The 22,482-nt window shown below is 38.3% G+C and overlaps 1 protein-coding gene across 2 annotated transcripts in view; it reads right to left on the bottom strand.

Moving 5' to 3' along the window:
* Positions 1 to 1,026: 1,026 nt before the first annotated feature.
* Positions 1,027 to 22,482, bottom strand: part of ADGRB3 (adhesion G protein-coupled receptor B3) — an 851,399-nt gene continuing 829,943 nt past the window's right edge. For both annotated transcript variants that reach the window (XM_043439524.1, XM_043439523.1), the window contains 3 exons: positions 18,747 to 18,782; positions 8,777 to 8,881; positions 1,027 to 1,833 (listed from right to left, as the gene is read on the bottom strand). In XM_043439524.1, coding sequence (XP_043295459.1) covers positions 1,645 to 1,833; positions 8,777 to 8,881; positions 18,747 to 18,782 — 330 coding nt within the window. In that variant the 3' untranslated portion in view covers positions 1,027 to 1,644. The remainder of the gene's footprint in view (positions 1,834 to 8,776; positions 8,882 to 18,746; positions 18,783 to 22,482) is intronic.

The following is a 22,482-nucleotide window of genomic DNA, read 5'->3' as shown; positions in this document are numbered from 1 at the left end:
TTATACGCTTTTTAGCATAATGATGTCACTTCATTTTTAAAATCTGATTAAAAATCTGCTTCTCACACCTGGAGCACAGGAAGGGTGTCTGACAGGAGTTGGGTTTTAAGGCTCGGCTCAGAGGCGCGCCTGAGACTGAAGCACCTTGGCGTCTGCCTTGTGGCCCGTGGGCCGGGTCCCCTGGTCACTAGTCACGGGAGCCCATCACAGAAGACCACGCAGGGCAGGCTTAGCCAGCAAGCTAATCTAAATAAACATCCGAGACGTTTTGAAGCCCCCAGTCTCCTCCCCACTGCCTTTATTTTTCCCTCAGACTGTAGAGCACAATATCCTCATCCCCTGAAAGGATGAGGAAATTTCCAGAATCCTCCCCACCCCAAGGCTCCCAGGTTCCTCTGGTGCCGCTTTGCAGGGTGGGGGGCATCACTGTGCAGCTCCAGCGCCAGACAGAACACCAGGGAGCCTTCTGCAGTTGGCTCATCTCAGACTCTTCACACCAGATAAATCATCTGCCAAGTACATCCACTCCCCTTTCCTTCTGCTAGAGGATGTACAGATACAAGTTTTTTTAAAATCTCAAGTTAAGTTCATCTTCCCATATGCTACGAAGAACAGCAGTACAAGTAGTTTCTTTTGTGGAGCATGCAGTGAACTTCATTACTTATAACAAACATTGTCTCTGCATTATTTTTTTGTATGGTAACTTACTGTTTTCAACTAGCAGTTGTCTTTTTTTTTTTTGCCACGAGATAGAAAAAACATGATATTTATGTAAGAGTATGATGCCAGCAGATTTCTGACAGGCCCCATTTACATGGTACATTGTTCCAAAGGGTGTTTGAGTAGAAAATACAGAAGCACTATACAAACCTACTATTACATTGGAGAAATCATTAGCCTCAAAGGAGTAATAACGGTATGCTATTAAAACCATGAATACATTTTCAGTATCTGTAATGAAAAAAAAAACTTTATAAATATGTAAATTTCTGTTCAACAAATCCAAAATAAAATGCACTAAAAAACTGATATGTAGACAAAAGTTTATTTACACCATACAACATTTTAAATATTTTATACACAGCTGCAGCAGAGAAAGCTACTCAGAGCTTTCTAGAGAAAACTGCAATAATAAAGATGTGAAATATATTATTCATATAAAAGTGAGATTATTACTTTATTGCATTTAAAGCAATGAAGAATGTAGCTCAACAAACATTCATTTAATGACAAAAACTTTGCTTTTATATTATAAAGTAAAAAGTGTAGTAATGGCCAAACAGACTGTTATAAACTTTAAAAACTGCATAAATATATACATTGTGCTTCATGGTGAAGTTTTTTGAAAACTAAACCATATGAAGCGGTTACAACATGAATCGTTGCTTGAGGTTTATCTATAAAGATTACCTTACAAATCCATTCCACGGGTACTTACAACACGGGGCAGTCAGGACTGTACACCTGGGCCTCTCTCCACTCGCCTGACCAGGGGAAGTTACCAAAGCAAACACCACTGACATTTGGCACGTGGAGGTGCTGACACAGGAGAGTCGCATTGTCTGGAGAGAAATGTCAGGCTTCCCAAGTCTTAAGCGTCAGTGCAAATACATTTTGTCTCCACCGCAGTCCATTTTGATTCTGTTAAACTTCTGTTTGAAAGTCCCCCTCCTGCACGTCCAGAGGCAAACTCAGACATTTCTCCCACTCTGCTGGTCTCAGTTCCAAAGCATCTTTTGCCTCTGTGTCTAAGACATTGATTGTGGTGTAATGTTGGTATTCACTGGGGTTTTTGAAAGTGTCCCATGGATTCTTGTTTGGTGCTGGGTTTTCCTGTCAGGAAGAGAGGGGAAAGGAATCATTTATTTGATGACTAGGATGGCCGCTAGTTGAAATTTCCAGGAAGAGAGCCTGTTTTAAGCTTAATTCAGTTTATGTGATTCAGAGATGATTGGAAATTATGGGCAGCTGCAGGAAATGGTTTTGATTTCAGTTTTCTTTCATTGAACAAACTGATGAACACCTTCTTTGAGTTACCCTAAAATGTTCCAGCAATCAAAGGAAGTGAATAGTAATATATCAGGCGATGTAGATAATGTTTTGTTTGGGAGCATCTTGTGAAGTGTCAGGATGGCTATAGGTTCAGGTAGAAAGGAGCACTAAGTTACCACTAACATAAAATGTAGAACACTTACATATTTTGGCAGAATCTTTGGTGTGATCAAGAAAAATTGAGGCTATATCATAGGGAATGTTGTGTAATATTAAAAACTAGAACCTAAACTAGCCTTATTTTGTAAAATAAAACTTTAGATCCCTATCTTTGCTTAGTTTTTCATCAAGAAATTACCCTTTTTAGAATATGAAAATGCTATGTGTGATCTATTTTTTTCTGCTGTATATTCTTCACAATTTCCTACAAACTTGTATGACACACCACCAAAAATCCTTTCAAAGAGCACAGCTTTTTGGAAGACATATCCAGCAATATCAGGGTTTAAAAAAAATGTCTACAAGACATTTCTTCTGAAGTTTCATCATCCACACCCTCTAATTACCTAAGATTTAAGATCTGCCTAATTGTAACACTGCCAAGAACTTCAATCTTGTAGGTGCTTGAGAAATGTATGAACAGACATCATTTGTGGATTTTATATCCTGATATTGGCTAAAAGTTAGCAGTAAAATTGCTTTACTTTAAATAAATGTCATTTAAAGATTTCTATAAAATGAGGGGCTTTGAACAGGATTTACTAAGCTGAGTAACATCAAAGACAAGAGGAGAATCATGACTGATATCTCCTTAGGAAGAAAAAAACAGTTCACGGTTGTTGAATGCATTCTTTACCCCTCCACACACAAATTCTGGCCTTCAACTAACTACAGTCAATTGCAGGGGGAATAGAAAACATGTACTTGAATAATTTCTTGGATTCCTCTCAGTAGATTAAACAATCATTCTCCAGTATAGTCAAAAGACACAGCTTATAGAAATATTTATAACTAGATATAGTTATTATATATATAGTTATAGTTTTTTCCCTTTTTTAAATTTATTTTTAACTGGAGGATAATTGCTTTACAATATTGTGTTGGGTTCTGCCATACATCAACATGAATCAGCCATAGGTACACATATGTCCCCTCTCCCTTAAACCTCCCTCTTGAACTTCCCACCCCATCCCACCCCTCTAGGTCATCATAGAGCACCGGTTTGAGGTCCTTGCATCATACAGCAAATTCCCACGGCTATCTATTTTATGTATGGTAATGTGTATATTTCCATGGTACTCTCTCAATGCATCTCACCTTCTCCTTCCCCCACTGTGTCCACAAGTCTGCTCTCTATACTTGCCTCTCCACTGCTGCCCAGCCAACAGGTTCATCATTACTGTCTTTCTAGATTCCATATATACACATATAAGTTAGAAATTACATTATTAAAATTCTCAATATGTTAGCTGTTTTCAAACTTGTTAGCCTTAATCATCAGAACATACAAGAAAAAAATAGCTAATAGTAAAGATTTAATAAAAAGTAAAACTTTAAGGCATGTACAGGGGGTTAATTCTGATTTAGTCTAATACCCTAAAATCTCATGAATTATAGTCCTAGAACTCTCCCCTTCTCTCTCTCTTTTCTTTCCCTCTCTCTTTGTTTCCTTTCAACCCATGTTTATTTATCAACTGCTCTATGCTGGCATCATATGAGGCACTTGGGAGAGAAAGGTGATACATCAAATACAGAAAAGCACATGGTCCACGAGGGAATATAGATTTAGAGCTCAGTACACACAAGTACAAATTCCAGTTGCTCTATTCCATATGAATGTGACCTGGAACAACTGACTCCATTTTTCTGAACCTCAATTTTAATATTTGCAAAACAGGTATGCTTTGTCTTTTGGGCCAAAGGACTTGGCAAAAGGTGCAGCTCATCACCTACTTTATGGGTTGCAAAGATTTAAAAAAAAAGTGGAGAATCTGAGCATAATATTTGATTTCAATAAATACTCACTAGATAGTAATTATCCTTGCTAAAAAGGTGTCCATAGTTAAGTGGAGGTATAAAATATATAGATATAAACACACCTACAATCCAGAAAAAGTGCTGTGGGAGTTTGGAGAAGGGCGGAAATACGGCTTCCTTTTGTGGAAAGAACAGAGACCTTTTTGAGGAAAGTGACATTAGGCCTGGCAGAGAAGAATGCGCTTTGTCAGGAAGACATATGAGTGGCTGGAGGTCAGGTGGCTGGAAAAGTATGTGTACTAAGTTCAAATCCAGACAGCGTAGAAATGGGGCCTCTCAGAACACAGACCAATTTATTTTAGTTGGAGTGAAAAAGAATATTAGGGGAAAAAAAAGCAAAGATGACTGAAAGCCAGATCATAAGAGGCTTTGTCTGCCAGGCTACTTCTCAATTTGGAATTTATTTTGTAGGCAATGAGGAATGGTTGGACCTTCAGGGGCATTATAGGGATCAGAACAATCAGTCATCAATGGAAGGGCTCATTGGTAGAAATTCTGCTGAATCAAGCCATAGAGTGGATTTATCCATGGCTGGAGGAGGGCTGTCTCAAGGAGCTTTCAGGGAATCCTGTTTGACAGAAAGCTAATTAGTTCAATCATAAAAGAAGTCAAGATACGTAAAGTGCTATTTCATTTGCTTTAAAAATGACAAATACTGTATATTAAGGCATACGCGTGGAATCTAGAAAAATGGTATAGATGATCTTATTTGCAAAGCAGAAAAAGAGACACAAATGTAGAGAACAAACATATGGATGCCACAGGGGAAGGTAGGGTGGGAAGAACTGGGAGATTATAAGTGACATGTATGCACTACTGATATTATGTATAAAATAACCAGTGAGAGGTTCCTGTAGAGGACAGGGGACTACTCACTGCTCTGGGGTGAGCTACATAGGAAGGAAATCTAAAAAAGAGGGGACAGATTGTGTGTGTGTGTGTGTGTGTGTGTGTGTGTGTGTGTGTGTGTGTGTGTGTGTGTGTGTGTGTGTGTGTGTGTACAGCTTTTCTGTACAGCAGAAACAAACAACATTATAAAGCAACTATACTCCAATAAATACAATTAAGTGCTTCATCGTGTTTAGAATAAGTGTGATTTTCCTTTTATATTTTAAAGATCCAGCACTGCAGATACAGGAAATAAAAAGGCTAATTTTCAACTTTGTCAGGATGTCTTGTTTCTAATTTCAGAGTATTATTGCCAGTACATGGCTGATTGAATTTCTGAGTAGGTGATAAATTAATGAATGAGGTTCATCTCCTCCGGCATCCTACAGCACTCCCTGTGGAGCTGTGATTCTCACCATGGCTCCCAAGCGTGTGGACGCCCTTGAGTGGAGAAGGACCACCACTGCCAGCAAGCAGGGCAGGAAGCCGGAAGCGGGGGATAACAGGGCAGGAAGCCGGAAGCGGGGGCTAGCAGGGCAGGAAGCCGGAAGCGGGGGATAGCAGGGCAGGAAGCCGGAAGCGGGGGATAGCGCCCCTGGCCCACCCATTTTCCTCTGCGGTCAGTGGGTGATGGATTGTCATGGAGAGACTGTGACCTGTTCAGTGGTCCAAGGAACAATCAACCCTGGAACAGCCTATGGGGTCACTGAATTCAACAGGGAGAGCCACCTGGGCCAGGAAAGCTTTCAATGGAGGCCTGAATCTTGATACAAAATTCAGAGTTAGAATAAGTTCCTGAATTGATGCATTGTATTACGTTCATTTGTTTGTTTTTGAGCTCAAATGTAGAATGGAGATGTACTTAAACTGAAGCACGTGTGATAAAGGCCTAATAAATTATAAAATCAATATAAGCCAACATACATGAGCTTCCAAAAGTGCTAATGTGGTCTTAGGTTGTATAAATAGAAAGAGAACATTCATAGAATCTGAGAATTCACAGCCACCCAAAACATGCCGGTTTGTTTCCCCAAATTTCCTCGCCAGGGCAGACAGGTAAGTAGGACAGGTGGTAAGTCCCTCCCGCCTCCATCCTTCCCTCTTTTCCCCCTTCACTGATCTTTTCTTCCCTCCCTCTCTTCTTTCTTTCCTTCTTCCAACCTTTTTGCTAGGGGAAAAGTGAAAGACCCCTAGGCTTATTCTATGTGATGATGGGGCTGTTAACCACACCTATTCCTTGTAGGAGATTCAGGTGCTGTCCTGCCTAGAGGCAGGGAGATAGATTGAGTGGTCTTCCGGTTTCCCTTTTATTCCCCAGATTCTACATAATTACAGTTATTTGCATTGAAAGGCAGGTGTTGTGAGTTAGTAGCCAGAAAAAAAAAAAAAGGAAACAGACTTTATTGAGGTTTCTGTTTTGAAAATCTCTTTCTCCACCCAATTAGGCACTGTTTCATTAGCAACATGCCACTGTGAATTATAGGATAATAAACTCACTCACATGTTCCTTATTAATCAAAATGGAATGAGGATTTTTTTTTTCCCTCTGTTCACATGTATTTAGGACAATAGTGAAGCAGCAATGACAACGATCCTCCCCACTCCTAACCTCCCAAATGATAAATATTTATAAATCTTTTCTAGAAAAGGCAGGCTGCTGCAGAGATGTGCTGTAATTAGGATGCTATTTTGGTTGTCAGGAAACTGAGATACAGATATTTGTGCCATTAATGATTTAATATCCAGACCATACAAGGGGAAATTACAATCATATTATAGCAGTCAGCCAGCTGTATCTGTTGCATAAGTCTTTCAAATTTGTAAGCATAACCTTCTACTTTTAAAAAGAAAACAAGAAGTTTCTTCAATTTATTTCAATGTTAGCTTTCAGGATTTCAAAATGAGTAGCTAATAAGTTTAGGGCTAATCTCAATGGTGCAATTTTCATTTTCCTGCTAACTAAAAATTGACAGTTTAATATTTGGTGTGGGGGGTGGGTAGATGAGAAAGAACCACTCACTACATACAGTGTTTTCTGTATGCTTTGCATTGATGATTCCACATAATGCAAGATTCTTGCTGTATGGAGGAAAATAGATTGATATACACAAACTCTTTAGAGACCAGTGAAGAGTTAAAGTGTATAATATTGCTTACAACCTTCATTTAACAAATGTAGATTAAACTATTTGACATGTAAGAAATCAAGAGTGGCCATTTATTGATAACTTACCATATATGGCCATCATGCTTTTTAGCACTGAGAGGAATACAAGCAAAACACAAAGACACATAAATTCTTCCTCTTGATAAGTGAATGGCATTACTTAGAAAGCCAGGACTAAGACTCATACACATATGAAAGAATTACTAGCATGAGAAGGTGACCAGAAACACCTCAAAGGATGTGTATTTCAGAACACCAGAGGCTGGGAGGAGAAGAGCCAGCCAGGGTCTGCAAACGTGTGAAGCTGAGAAAAAGAGCCACACTTGGAGTGGTCAGAGGGCAGGCCATCCCAGCTCTAATTCTCAGAGCTGAATCAGAGAATTAGCTAGTGGCTGGTAAGGCCCCTCCTGCTTTGGCAAGTGTGAAGATCCAAGGGGCACATTTTCAGACTATTTCCTATGCTCAATTTAGGGGAAAATTGAGCTTCAGAAATTGAGCTGGGTAACTTGCTCAAGCTCAGATAGTTCTTGGCTGAGCTTTCTACTATAGGTCCTTCTCAACTTACCATGGATGTATGTCCCATGAATCTCATCACAGTTGAAAATATCATAAGCTCAAAGTGCACTCAGCACACCTAATCTACTGACCACCATAGCTTAGTCAGGCTTTGTTGTTGTTCGGTCACCAAGTCATATCCAACTCTTTGCGAGCCCAGGGACTGCGGCACACTAGGCTTCCCTGTCCTTCACCATCTCATGTAATTTATGGAACACTGCACTGAAAGTGAAAACCAGGCTGGCTGTCTGGGTAGAGAATGGTTGTCCAAGTGTGGTTGTTCATCCTTGTGGTCTCAGGGCTGACTGGGAGCTGTGGATCTCTGTCCCTGCCCAGCATCATGGAAGAATACTGGACGACACATCACTAGGCAAGGAACACACCAAAATTCAAAATTTAAAGTGTGACTTCTTCTGAATGCACATTGCTTTTGCACTATCATAAAACTGAAATACCTTGTTGAACCATCATACTGATTTCTAGACCCATGATCCAGGGCTCTCACAAATAGTGGCATAGCCTTCTCTGGAGCTCTGACTGTGCCATGCACATAGCAGTGGCCAAATATCATTGTGTTTGATTAAGTCCTATGCTAGGATTATAGTCAGAAGGACTGAATGAAGAGAGTGGTCAAAACCGACAAAGCCCCCAGCGCTGATGTGTACCCTGAAACTCTGGGGGGAGAACTTACTTCTCGAGTTTCAGGTAATAACTCTCTCTCTACAGATAGGTGTGCTTATTATCTATATGTTATATATTTATAATACCTCTTATTTATATTATATAGGTTACATACATTACATGTTATGACCTTAAAATGCCAGGCATTCAAATGAAAAGATTTAATCAACTCTTTGGAAATTTGAATTAACTGGCTTTTAGCTCTGATTATAAAATGGCCAGGTGAATCCAGCACATTGTATATATATATATATATATATATATATAACTCATTCCAATTAGACCTTATACTTGAGAACATTTGAAATATGAACAAAACACTTTAAAATTCTGTTGTTCCTAATTTGCCTCTGAGTACAATTCAAAGCACCATTGGGGGATTTTTTTTTTTTTTTCAATTTTCCATTCTTGTATTCCCAAGACAGCATCAGCACCAATGAAGCAATGTCCACTCACCAGACTGCTTGTATTTGGTATATCCCGAAATCTGTCCAAAGTTTGAAATTTCTGATTGAGTTCCTGAAACAGTTCCATGTGCCTCTTCCTTGTATGCATAACCTTCTGCAAAAGAAAGTAAGATGGCTCACATTTCTAACCTGATTTATGCATTAAAAAAAGAGATTTAATATTTTACTACACTAATAAGGGAAATCAACTTTTGCAGGTACTAGGAGGTCCCAGAAGATGCCACACAGGCAAATGAGCTGCACCAGGGCCTTATCTTATAGTCAGCACTTCTAGAACATGAAGAATTGGCTTTTTCTTCCACTTACAAGATTAGCAAAAAATAGTTTTCTCTTGTGGGTGAATAAAAATGTAGCAGTCATTTCTGTGTAAGATTTTCATCATTTAAAGTTAAAGCTGTTTTACAAAAATTTCTACAATATAAAGAATGTTTAAAAATTTCAGACTGTAAAGCACCAGAGTCTCTCAGTGTTTGCCATGGGAAATATTACTTTTTATGTTTTATTTCTATGAACACTAAAATCTTGGCTGGCTCTACTAAAGAGGGAGCAAAGTCCCAGGCTATGCCAATTAAGGCTAACTCAAAGCAATAAAGTGTCTGAAATATAATGTTAGAACTAAAAATCTTACACTTTCTCTGTGAATAATGATTGAGCTTCACAGAAGGAAAATCTGACCCAGAAGTTTCATATATTTGTTTACAAAATGGTACAGAATCTTAACAATTAGAATTCAGAGCATAAATTGTGTGGTTGATGAGCTTCTAAAACCACAGATACAAATACATTAATATTCTTCATCCCTGATTATAGCCTTTCTTCCAACTTCATCACAACTCAACAAATAGAGTCAGAAATAAAATGACCTTGGGGTAAGTATCATGAGCTGAATCTGTTTCTATTACAGAGCATTTAAAAGAGTACTAACAAAGGAGGGTTGGGTAAAAATTCCCCTGTATTTATGTGTTATTTTAAAGGAGAAAATACCTTCCTCAAATGTGATATTTAAAAGTTAAAATATCAAAGTTTTGGTGGTTCTCCAAGATTATGCCTTCATGTTTATGTAAGATTTTATAGTCTTTTTAAGCATGGGCTTCATAACTCACCATTTGCTCTTGCAGATTGCATAGGTATACCATATTCATGTCTGAGCTATGATTTGAACATTTGGTCTATTGTTTTAATTACCAAATATTTTCAGAAGTAAGAATTTGTTTTGAAAAAGAAATGCAACTTTGGGAAAAGATTTATAATGCCCAATTTTGTTCTCAAAAGACACGTGTGTAGAAAACTTTATCTGCTGAAGAACAAAAAAGGCAAAAGAAAAATGCAAATGGCATCTTTAACATTTTAAAAAGGTTTGTTGTCTCTTAAGCCAACTTTAATTTTCTATATTTAATGAATCTGTGTTTAGGCAGTGCTTTGTTCAGCTAATTCTTCTGCTTTCACTAGCTACTTTAATACGGAGAATTCTGCCGTTTTAAGTGTTGCTCTAGTGGATTATTTTCACGTTGGCTCCTCTGAGCTCTAGAAGTTTGCTGTTGATGAATCAGGTGGGGAGGATGGGAACATGGCATCATCACTCATGAAAGGAGCATAAACACAGCATGAAGCTGCAGGGTGATTAACTTCTCTTCAGTTTTGGGGAGAATACAAGAAACAGATCTGCAGGATTTAGAGAAACACTAGGCATACACCACTTGACTAGTGATGGCTGATGCAGATTGCTGTGAGGCAGGGATTTGCAAAAGCAACGCAATGGAGAGATTTTGAGGACCGAGTGGCTGGCAAACAATGCAGTGCATTCTATCCTGAGGGAGGCAAATATTCCCAGGCAGCATCTGGCCCTAAGACACTGTCTAAAATATGGGTCTGAGTTACAATGAGTGCTTTAAAACAAACAAACAAAACAAACTATAGTTGTCAGTATACTGGCTTCGGCTTGAACTACCATATAGTGTTTTTCATGATAATGAATCTTACCACACAGTTATTTTGTGTCAGGGTGCAGTAGGAGTGATGTCATCATACCGACATTTCTCTAAAGAGATTTCATTCTGTCAGTTAATACATATTCATGACATCACATACTGAGCTAGACACTGGAGTAACAATACTGGCAAAATCTGGTAGAGTCGCTGCCCTTTTATAGCTTGAACTGTAATGGAGGACACACTTCAATCACATAGTTTAATTAGACTATGGTGAGGAAAAACAAGACATACTGTTATAGGAGTAAGTGATTGGGAAGTCTGCTAAAAGAAATCCAAGTGACTCAGATTCCAAAATCTTTACATATTAAAAAAAATTTTTTTTTTTTAATTTGGCCATGCTACATGGCACATGGTATCTTAGGCCTGACCAGGGACTGAAGCCACATCCCCTGCATTGGAAGCATGGAGTCTTAACCACTGGACGACCAGGGAAGTCCTACATATTCATTTTTAGGTTGGAAATTCTCAAATCAGTTATTCCTGCATTTTGTTTGTTTTCTTTCTTCTGTTTTATAAAAGAGAATTCCTACTGCAATTTCTCATCTTACGCCCAAATCCCCTTTCCTCAGGGAGATCATTCCTTTCCGAAGAGGACTCATTCTCTTCTAAGATGGTTGATGTTATTGGTAGCACTTGCCCGCTCTGAGGTGGCCCTGTGCTGAGTTGGTCTGGGCTGTCTCTCTCCACTCATATTTTATCTCATGAGGGGAGTCTGACTTTGCATTGGGAAACTGTCAATCAAGGTCCTGACCATCTCCTGCCAAGAGGTGAATTTTTACATATCCTTCCAACAAAGTTCTCTTTTGTCTGTCAGTCAAAGTCATTCTGTCTCTTGCAACCAGATATCGCTCACAGATAAAGCATGTTTAATAAAGCCAAGCATCGAATATATCTCATGGAAATGAGGATACATTAACTGATTGGAGTTTTTAAATCATGCTTTGATTGAATGAGCAGCACCTTATTCTGAACCGGGTGGATTTTGAGGAGTTGGATTGTTAAGACATTCTTAGACGTGTATATGGTGGGCACCAATCTGATGTAACCAAGGAGTAGTTTATGATGTTCTCCAGAAGTTCATCAAAGCTACTCTGGACAATAAAGCTCAAGGACCCTGAAATGAATGTAAAATCAAATGAAAAATTTAGGTGCTGAAATCTGGGCCCCTTCCTACCTAGAAACATAATTGCAAAAACATCCTCAAGCCAGATCATCAGCATAGTTTGAAACTGCCACCTTGTCACGGCCTGAAATCACCATAGCAATGATGGCCTGCTGGTTCCAAGAAGAGGACCACATTACGGTTGTCAAGGGACAGCTCGTGGATCGGACTCAGTCTCAGTGTGACCTTCCAGGCATGATTGTCTTGTTCAAAGACTCAAGTACAATATTGTAGTGGTTTTTGTCATGGTAATTAGCCTCCAATGAATAAAAATAAATGGAAAAAAAAAAAAAGACTCAAGCGTTTAGCTTTTTTAGTGGGGAAAGATCCATTGACAGTAAAGCCAGAATCAGTGAATACTGGACAGGGTCTAACCCAGTGATGTTCTGGGATAAAAACTTAAGCTGCAGTTTTAGTTGTCACAAGTGATAAGGGGTTCACCTATTTGCCTAAATATTTAATTATTTGAAGCAATTATACCTTTGATGATTTTAATTACCTAATTAGAAAGTTTTATACCTATAAATCTTACTGATCCACTTTGATGGCTCTTTCTGAATTTTGCTATTTTGCTGTTGTTCTTCTTGGGGTTTTTTGTTTGTTTTTTACTTTCTGGACTTTTACTGACCTGAGGGTTTATCCATTTACCTTCTTCATTCTTTTGTGAACCAAACATCTTGTGTCGCAAAGAAACTGAATTCTGTGACAAAATTGCACCTTAAACAAGTGGATTATTTAAATAGTCAAATACATTCTAATTTGCAACACCACATAAAAATCAGTTCCTTCAGTTATAATGCCTGTCAAATATTACGGGTGTCTTTTGCAATAAAGACAAACACTAGACAAAGCTCACTTTCACTTAGATTATTATCATTCAGCCTTTTTTCAAAGCTGTGCTGATATCCCATTCTGAAAGGACCACCCACCTAACTGCACAAATGTAGTGTCTCCCAAATAGCTTTTTTAATAGGACTTTTATCCTTCATTTATATCTTTGTAACTCAAGGAAGGCAGTCTTTGTGGCCTTTTAATTGTTGAAATTAGTGGGGAACTGATATGCTGTCAAGCACTTTCATGAAATTTCAGATATTTGAGAAAAATTAGGATGTAAATAAACTTCATGTCTTGCGGTCCTACTATATTCCAGACAATCTCCTTGATTAAATACTTGTCAAATCTAGTAGTTTCAGATCTGGACAAGCTTGGATTTGGATCTTAGTTCCATGACTTTCCAGTTGTATAGTAAGAGACAAAAAACTCAATCTCCTTTAGCCAGAATTTCAGTTGTCAGAATAACCTTGTAAGATTGAAGATTTAAAAAGGGTTCTAAATCACTTATCACTGGAGTACACAGATAAGAGCCACTTATGAAAAGGTAGCTGTTATTATCTTTCCTAATCCTCAGAATAACCCTGCGAGGTGGTGGTCATTATCTCACTTGACTGATTAGGAGATTTAACTTGAGAGGTCAGTAAAGCTTGCAGCTCACACAGGTGGTGGGAAGCTGAATCCATTCTGAATCCAAGTGAATTCTCTCTGCATGCTGCTGTCTTAGGTGGACCCCATGGACTCAGGAAGCATCCTTTATCAGACTATCCAAGTTTGTGATGATGCCATCTCATTTTTCAGATGAAAAGGAGATTAAAAAATTGAGGGTGGATGAGAGGGCTTCTGTTGAGAGCTCATGAACTCTGTGGATATCAGTCACCCTGCAATGGTCTCATAGCAAGCACTGCAATTTTGGCTTGAAGGCTATTCTCCTCATCTTGTTCTCTGAACATCTTGGGGGCAGTGCCTTTGAATCCCTGACACACAGCACAGTGCTTGGCATTCAGCTAGTGCTCCACAGACACTCACAGAATAAATTAAATGAATGAGGTGTCACAGATACATAGGTACACAGACACAGAAGGCCATCACCAATCTTGCCTTCTCTCCTCCTATTTGAAGGTTTTCTCTTTCAAATTCAGAGCCTAGAATTATAGAGTTGCAATCTCTTTAAGTTTGAATTACAGATAAGATAGGTATTACCCTGCATATATTAACTTTTTAGAAATGGAAGGAGATGATTAGAAAAAGTTGGAGAATCTCCTGACTATAAACTTTAGACTATGGGGCTGGGAAATCGTGTGCTGTTAGGAATTAGACACCACTTGGCCTTATAGAGCTGACTGCCACTGTCCATATAACTAGTATAAAACTAGGGTTATCTTTCTTCTTGCAGCTTTGCATGTGAGTCTTTAACTCAGCGTGAGCTGTTGAATGCTAGTCTGCAGTGATGTTAAAACTCATGTGAAGGAAACAAGACACACTACAGGAATTAAACTTGATTCTCAAAGTCATATTGTGGGAAGGGGATGATTTAGGTATCTTTCTTTGGTCAGAGTCCCAGTGTATCCATAAGACAGACTCTGTTGACCCTTGAAATGCTTGGCATTACCGTGTCAAATATGTTTCTATTTGAATAAATATGGGCTTAAAAGAAATCAGACAAAGGGTCTGAAAAAAATGAATGAGGTGTGTATATATATATATATATATACATGCATACATATATATATATATATACACACACATACATACATATATATATGAGTGACAAGTGCTGTCACTCAGAGTATACTTGGCTACAGATAAATAATTTTGCAACAGTAGTTTAAATTTAGTAAGCTAGAAGAGAAGGATATAGCCAAGTTCTCAGTGCGCAAACTTTTCCTCCCAAAATATACTTGATTGCGTAACAGAAGGCACACACAGCTGGGGGTTGGGTCAAAGCACGAAGGGATCTTTTGAGAATAAGACATTTGTAAGAAATTGTATGCTTTCAATTTAGAAGTTAATATAAATATTTTCTTTTCTATCACAGCTTAGCTGTGTTCATAAATGACATAAAATTAGTATAAAATAATATTTTACCTTACTTGACTATGTTCCCCCAAATCTTCCAATAACATCAAGTGCCCACAGAGACAGGTCACAATTACCCTGGGTCTGTGCTGTCCTGTGCCCTCTGCCAAGTGGGAGAAGCGTGTGGATTGACTGGGTGTGGGGGCTCACCAGGAACCTCAAAGGAACATTCCACGGTGTGTTTAAGAGGCTGCATGGTTCCCATGGAAGAATGTGACAAGGTTTATCCCCACAGTTTTGCAAGAGAAGATGCAAAAAAGACACCTCTCTCTATATATATTTTTAACATGGAAATGATAAAAATATACATTATGGTTTCAGGAAGGAAGTTTGTAATTGTATTCCTAAGAATTCTTTGAGCTTTGTCCTCAATCCAAGACAGACAGTTTAAATCACCTGCCAAATATTTTTAATTTCACATCATATGAGGCACCTTAATCCCCTAAGTATTAAAATGCAACTCATCCTAGCTAAATGTCTCCTTGGCTTCCCTGGATCTGTTTGTGGTACTAGCAGAAGCTCAGGCTCAGACCTGCAGAGCTGTCTTGCTCTGGCTTCCCTGCCCTGTGACCTTGACTCTTCAGTGTCCTTTTTTTTTTTTTTTAATGCTTTTTCTTACTATTTATTTATTTTAAATGAATGAACAATATCCTACCACCTCTGCTCTCCTGGGCTTCCCTGGTGGCTCAGAGGGTAAAGCGTCTGCCTACAATGTGGGAGACCCGAGTTCGATCCCCGGGTCGGGAAGATCCCCTGGAGAAGGATATGGCAACCCACTCCACTATTCTTGCCTGGAAAATCCCGTGGATGGAGGAACCTGGTGGGTCCATGGAATCACAAAGGGTCGCACACAACCAAGCAGCTTCACTTCTGCTTTCCTACCACCTCTAGGAAGTGGGTGCTCATCTCTTCTTTCGTAGACTAGTCACTCCCTAGTTTATATTTCAACTTCCTTCCTCACCACACTACCGTCTCTCCTTACTATTACTGCCATATTCATCTTTCCATAGCCCAGATCAGAGCTGAAAATTTCCTCAGTAAAAGTAAACAAAACAAAATACAACAGAAAAGACTTAGCGGCTTTTAGTAACAAATTAGGTAAGGTAGCCCTTCACTAGATGGTTTATAAATTGCCTCCTCTGTCCTTGTCTTCCATTTGCTCCAGGTTACAGTGAATTTTGACTTGCTTCTTGCTCACTAAACATGCAAAGGCAACCTCCATGCCTTTTCCCCCTCTGGGGATTTCTATCTGACATTACTAGCTCCTTGAATTATATATGATGTAGACATCTTTGAGGTGTTGCCTCCATTGTGGTCCATTTTCTATACTGCTCCAACTCAGATATAGTGTTTGACTATGTTTTATTAGAGTGGATCAGATTAAAAATTCAAATTTTCATCACTCACTCAACAAACACTTACCGAAGGGTTATGTATTGTACCACCTCTCTGCTTAGAGTTGGGAATACAAATTCAATAGACAGTTTGGTCACAAAACATAGGGTCAGCACTACAGTAATTTCTGTATACTTTCAAGAAAGTAAGAATCTATATTCCACAATTTTATGACCAGTTGACTTGCCGTGTTCTTTGCTCAATGCAGTCTTGGAGATCGGTGCTATGAAACGGCTCTTCCCATGTATGACTTACCCACAGGGTTTTTTGGGTATGTGAGTTAAGAGAATGTTGTTATCATGTGTGGATTCTGGGAGTGAGTGAGGCCTTCACCTGAAGGGAAGATGCTTTTAGGCAACCAGGAGGCAAAGTTTGTCTAGCAGTGGTTTAAATGTCTGAGTTGGTGATTGTGTGGTAAAACTAGCAGGCTCAGGTGGGCGTTATCAGAAAGTTTGACATCAACATGTTTAATTTATCCAGCCTGAATTAAAACAGGGAGGAGACAACTTGGACTCATCCTTAAGGACTATCCATAGAGAACAGATAGATTTTAAAAAATTCATCAGCATTTAAATGCAGCAATAATTTCTCTGAACACAGTCCACGAAACATCTGTTATATAATTGTAGTTGCACATATATTAAGGGGAGTAGTATTAAACCATTCAAATCATACATCAAAGACATTTTCTGGCAAAACTTGACACCAATAGAAGTCACGCAAGAACCAAAGTAATGAAAAGGCACAAGAAAACATTTACAGTTGCAGTGCTGCAACTTTTTGCTGTCTCTTTGTTATCAGCAGGTGTCTTGATAATACCCTGGTTATATGTTGGAATCCAAAGCACAGGAAGAAAGATCAGCTTAAGGAGTCTGTTACCAGTTGCCACAGACAAAATTTTAAAAAAAGAACAGTTTTTCTAATTTTTCAAAGGACGCAGATTTCTTTTCAGTGCTGACAATTACATAACTTTAGTTGGTTGCACTGAGGCTTAATTTTAGATCTAGATTTTTACTATATTTTATCAGTGATGCCTAGTGGGTTAATCTCACTTCTTCCCTTCCCTACTAACACAACAACTAACTGCTTTCAGGAATATGTATATACATATACATATGTGTGTATAAATATATACACACACATACATATATCAGGAACATACACATATACAGGATGATCCTCTCTTTTAGCTACCTGAAGAATTAATAGGAAAAAACCCTAAAATATCTGTTCCTTAAAAGGTACTAAAGAATCTAAAAGTGAAGAGTTTTGCTTATTTTCTCTTTGAATTTATAGTCTTGATACTTTTATCTTAAAAATTTAGGCTCTAATGAAATATCTGTTCTGTGCCAGGTTAATATTGATGCAATTGAGCCACATCAATACTAAGATTTGCCATATCATCATTGAGGTCAGATTCCTCATCACTATTTTGTATCCTGTACAAATTCTACTAAAATATGTCTTAAAAAAAATCCAATTCTCCTTAGACTCTATTCAAGGTAAACTCTGGGCTTGCTCACCATCATAGTAAACAGAAACTACTGTCTCCCTTTTGATATTTGATATGCATTGCTGAGTTACAATATTTATCTACACTAATGAAATGATGGAATTATGAATTTCCACATTCTGGGAGGCTTCTAAAATTTTAAGATATCAGCTAAGAGTATTAAGTTCTATGTAGGCATCACAACAGTACAAATATGCTGGAAAAATTGATAATGCTTTATATCCAATTATGTCAGCAGGCTATGAATCATATCCAATTATCAAGATGCATAAGTGCATTTTATGTGATGCTCAAACATCATTAATTTTGTGCTTAGCATAAGCTGCTCAAATGGTATGATTTCAGTAATTTCTAGCATCACTATTACAGCATCAATATAAATTCAATGCAAATTGGAGAATGAACATCTTCATCTTGTTTATATCTGTGAAAAAGCATTTACCAAACAGAGGAGCACGTTGAAACAACACTTGCTATTGGAAAAACAAGTCTGTAATGTACCACAGGGAGCCTGAATCTGGCAAGTCAGTCCCAAGGAAACCTAGCTACCCAGCCAAACACCCCTCACAGGCGCTCTTCACATCATCACTGAAGTAGAACAAACACGACCATTTTAAATATGAAAAATAGTTATAATATCAAGAAACCAAAATTCCTACTTCCCAACAAACTGAAGGATTTACACTAATTGACCAGATTCAACTCTCACCATAAATAGCCCACATGTCTTAGCATTATGAAGTGGAATCTTTAATTCTATGTAATATCTCAGTCTCAGCACACATTTAAAGCAATCAGAACTTACATTTTTTTCTCTAAAACTAGTCATACATTATGGATTTTAATGAAAAACATTTGACTTCTCATTTTAATTAAAAAATGTAGAACTCTTACATAGCTGCACAGAGTAATATGTGTAAGTAATTATATACCAATTTCAAATTCAAGTAATTAAAATTAAAACAAAAATAATTCTTAAGACACTTACCTCAAAGTCAAGGTCTGAATATCGTGATTTTCTTCTCTGTTAGATATTTTTTAAAAAGAAGAAAAACCAAAAAAGTTATATTTAGTATTAAAATTAAAATGATTATTTTCAATAAGATAGTCCTGCTTCTTTGTGATATAAATATTTCCTTCACAAAAGAATCTCAACATTTTTATGATCTCAAACTATGCCACCCACATTATTCCATTTTCACTTTGGATTTCCTTTAAAATTGAAGAATATAAATTTATAATATATTTCTTATCTTGGCCTGAAGTCTAATTTTTTTCAATACAGAATTTTTTAAGGGAAAATTCACTTAAAAAGTTCAATCATGAAGTAGACTTTAGGCCTACTACAGCAAAACTACAGACACAACGGATTCAAGGCTATGGAGGAAAAGCATCCAGTCATCTCAACACTTTCCAGCCATCACCCCCAACCTTCATTTCTACCAAATGCTACCTAACCTTCTGTTTACATGCCAAAATTCTCTATAGGACTCATCCACACATTTCTCCATATTTGGTACTCTTCCTTGAGAGCACAATATTTCTCAGGGCTAGGCATGAAAGTATTTGCTCTTATTTTTCTGGCCTGCAGAATCCTGACAGACAGAGGGGCCTGGCAGGATGCAGTCCATGGGGTTGCAAAGAGTTGCACACGACTGAGCAACTGAGTGCAGCACAATGAAATGAGAAACAATCGGCCTACAGCCCGCAGAACACGGACGCAGATGTGAATGCCTCACTACCCTACACGTCCCGGGTCTAGTTACAGAGAGATACGTCTTGATAAAATCAGGAAACATGGTTAAAATGAAATTAATGTGATTATTTAATATTAGTATAGGGCAGGAATTCTTAACATTTTCTCTAAAGCATTCACTCAATTCTTAGAATTATAGCTATAGAAGGAGCTATCTGATAAATATAGAAAGTGTCCACCAAATTACTGGAGCTCAAAAGTTTCTAATACAGGCTTTTTGTTTTTTTGCTTGAGAAAGTAGGAATAAAAAACAGAGGAAATTAATAAATATTAAAAAGATGAACTATTCAGGCAGTAGGGAAGATATATAAAACTTTGGACAAATTTCTTCTGTTTTTTTTTTTTTTTCTCTTTCCTCTTCTCCTATCCTAATAGCTATAGTGTGAAGTTCAATAACCCGAGGGAGTCATGTCCAAGATAACAAAGAGATTCTTGTAATTGTTGAATATTTGGAGAGTAAGAAAGGAACTAATGCAGTTCATTGGAAAATATGACTAAATTTCTGCAGCCATAGTTAAAATTGTCCCTATAGACCCTGAACCTTCCCTGATAACCAACTTTCCAAAGCAGGTTGCAGTAAATAGAAGGTCATATACCCAAAGAAAGATTATGCTTTAAAAAATAAAGTTTTAAAAGTTCTGAAATAATTTGGTTTTGGTGGAGCTGCTTAAGACTGAGAATCAAATCCTTCAGAACGGTCAAAGAGAGGCAGAGAAGGACCTGCTTTATTCAAGGGAAAGTCACCCCCCTTTGCTCCGTGTCACCAGTTTTGGCGACATCCTGGGAGGAGAGGTGTGTGGGGGAAGCCGTTTACCCTAAGCTTCCGTGGCCACCTCCCCGCCGCTGTTACCAGCTGACCCTGATGTATGTGCCAGGGCTCAGCGCCCTGCATCCCGCTTTCCTGTGAGATGTTAGACCAAATGTCAGGGTATCCCTCCTGTTCTCGGGCGCTTTGCCTTCTCGGCACCGTGACTCCCCAAGACACTTTTGTAACTGTACATTAAGCAAATTTCTTTCCTAATACAGAAAAATTCAAGCATGGAAACACTTAGTGTTAAGCAATTACTACAGAACATTAGTCACGCGCTTTGGGTTCCATTTGAAAATTAAATAGTGAGACCCGATGGAAAAGGTTCCATTATCCAGCAAAGAGGCCCGTCCACTGCAAGGGCTGAAGGCTTCTCTGTTGCAAAGATGCTAACAACCATATGCTGCCCTCTTGTTTCTGAATGCAAAGCTGTGTTGCCTAAAACCGGAAATGCGGAGGGATAGATATTGCTGTAAGCCTCGGGTTTCAGGCCCAAGAGCAAAAGATGGGAACCCAGAGGAGCAGCAGAGAGTGGTTCTCCTTGCGAGAGCAGGTGCAGGTTATGTGGCTGTGAAAGATGGAAAAGAAAGTAGATGTACGCCATAAATAAGTTTCTGTTTCATTTCATCAAAATCACATTATAATGTAAAGGTATAACAGAACTATCAACTTTGAGGGATTAGACTAAGAAAAGAGCATGTGAAGCAGCTTTCAATTAAATAAGTCCAAAAGATAGTTGGGGGGAGGGGGGAGGTAGGCTGGAAAATTCAGCAGTTAAGACTTGAAATTAAAGAGTTAAAAAAAAGTGGCAGATTTTTAGAGTCCAAGGGTAATAAAATGTGTGTAATATTGACCAACTGTTTCAACCTTTTATAAAGTGCTTTCACATTTGAACATGCTAGCTGACCTGTGGGTTGGTTGGGAAAGAATTATGCATTTTCCCTGTTTATGAATGAAGAAAACTGAGGACCAGAGGAGTTCAAATAAGTCGCCTGCTTCACCAGGGTAGTAATCGCATGAGCTAGGATTCCCACTCAGGTCTCTGACCTCAAAACTCTGTGTTTTTTCTCCACTGTTGCCCAGTGACTACCCCTTGGTACAAGGTTTATAGCCAAGATTCATGTGATAGTTTGCTGACTGTACCTGGAACTCAGCAAGAATAACATTATAGGATGCAGTCAATCCCAGGATGACAGCAGGAGAGCTGAGATGCTTTGCAAGCATGAAGCAGAATCAAGCATATGAACTCTTACATGCCAATTATATTTTAAAAAAGAAAAAAGTCTGATAACTTAAAATGATTCTAGCATGTGATAGTTTATGAGCCAAGATGCAACAACACAGTGGCAGACTTCACTCCACGATGGGTCTCCCATTTCAAAATCAATTTTATCCTAAGGAAGTATTTGCATTGGAAAATCTGTGATGGAATGGAAGGACCAGAATGTTAACTTCAGTTCTTCACTTCCTCATGATAACACTCACCATCTCTCAGTCTGTTTTGCAGTGTGTGGAAGAGTCTTTCAAAGCACTGAAGTCTGTGGAAACTGTGACTGCCTTACATGCTTATTCAAATATACCTCTGAGCTTTCTGAATGCTATTATAAGGTAGGAAAGTGGTTAGAAACAACTGTTACATGTTTAAAAGATGAGAATCAATGAAGAAAAGTGATCAAGTCAAAACAACTTTTCTGATAAGTTGATAATTGAAGAAATGCTACATATAAATTTAAAATAAGTCAGGATGTGGCTGCATGCATACTCAGTCATGTCTGATTCTTTGCAACCCCATGGACTGTAGTCTGCCAAATTCCTCTGTCCATGGGATTTTCCAGGCAAGAATACTGGAGTGGGTTCCTATTTCTTACTCCAGGGAATCTTCCTGACCCAGAGCTTGAAAAGTCAGGATAGTGCCAACATATTTTATGAAGTTAAAAACCCCCCTCTCTCTATAGCCCCAAGTTCCCAAATAACTTGATACAAATTATCCTTTTTGCCATAGTAGATGATGTTTCTTCTATGCTGTTTCCTTAATTTCCCACTTAGAACTCATCCCAACTTGTATTCTGTCCTCAATATTCCATTAAAATTCTTCTTATTGAGGTCTCAGAAGAGATCCATCTGGTCGATTTCCAAGGTTATTTTTCTCTCCTCATCTTA

The sequence above is a fragment of the Cervus canadensis genome, chromosome 20 (genome assembly GCF_019320065.1).
Source record: "Cervus canadensis isolate Bull #8, Minnesota chromosome 20, ASM1932006v1, whole genome shotgun sequence".
Lineage (NCBI taxonomy): Eukaryota > Metazoa > Chordata > Mammalia > Artiodactyla > Cervidae > Cervus > Cervus canadensis.
Note: the sequence above shows the minus strand (reverse complement) of the source record. Positions and strands in the feature narration are given on the sequence as shown.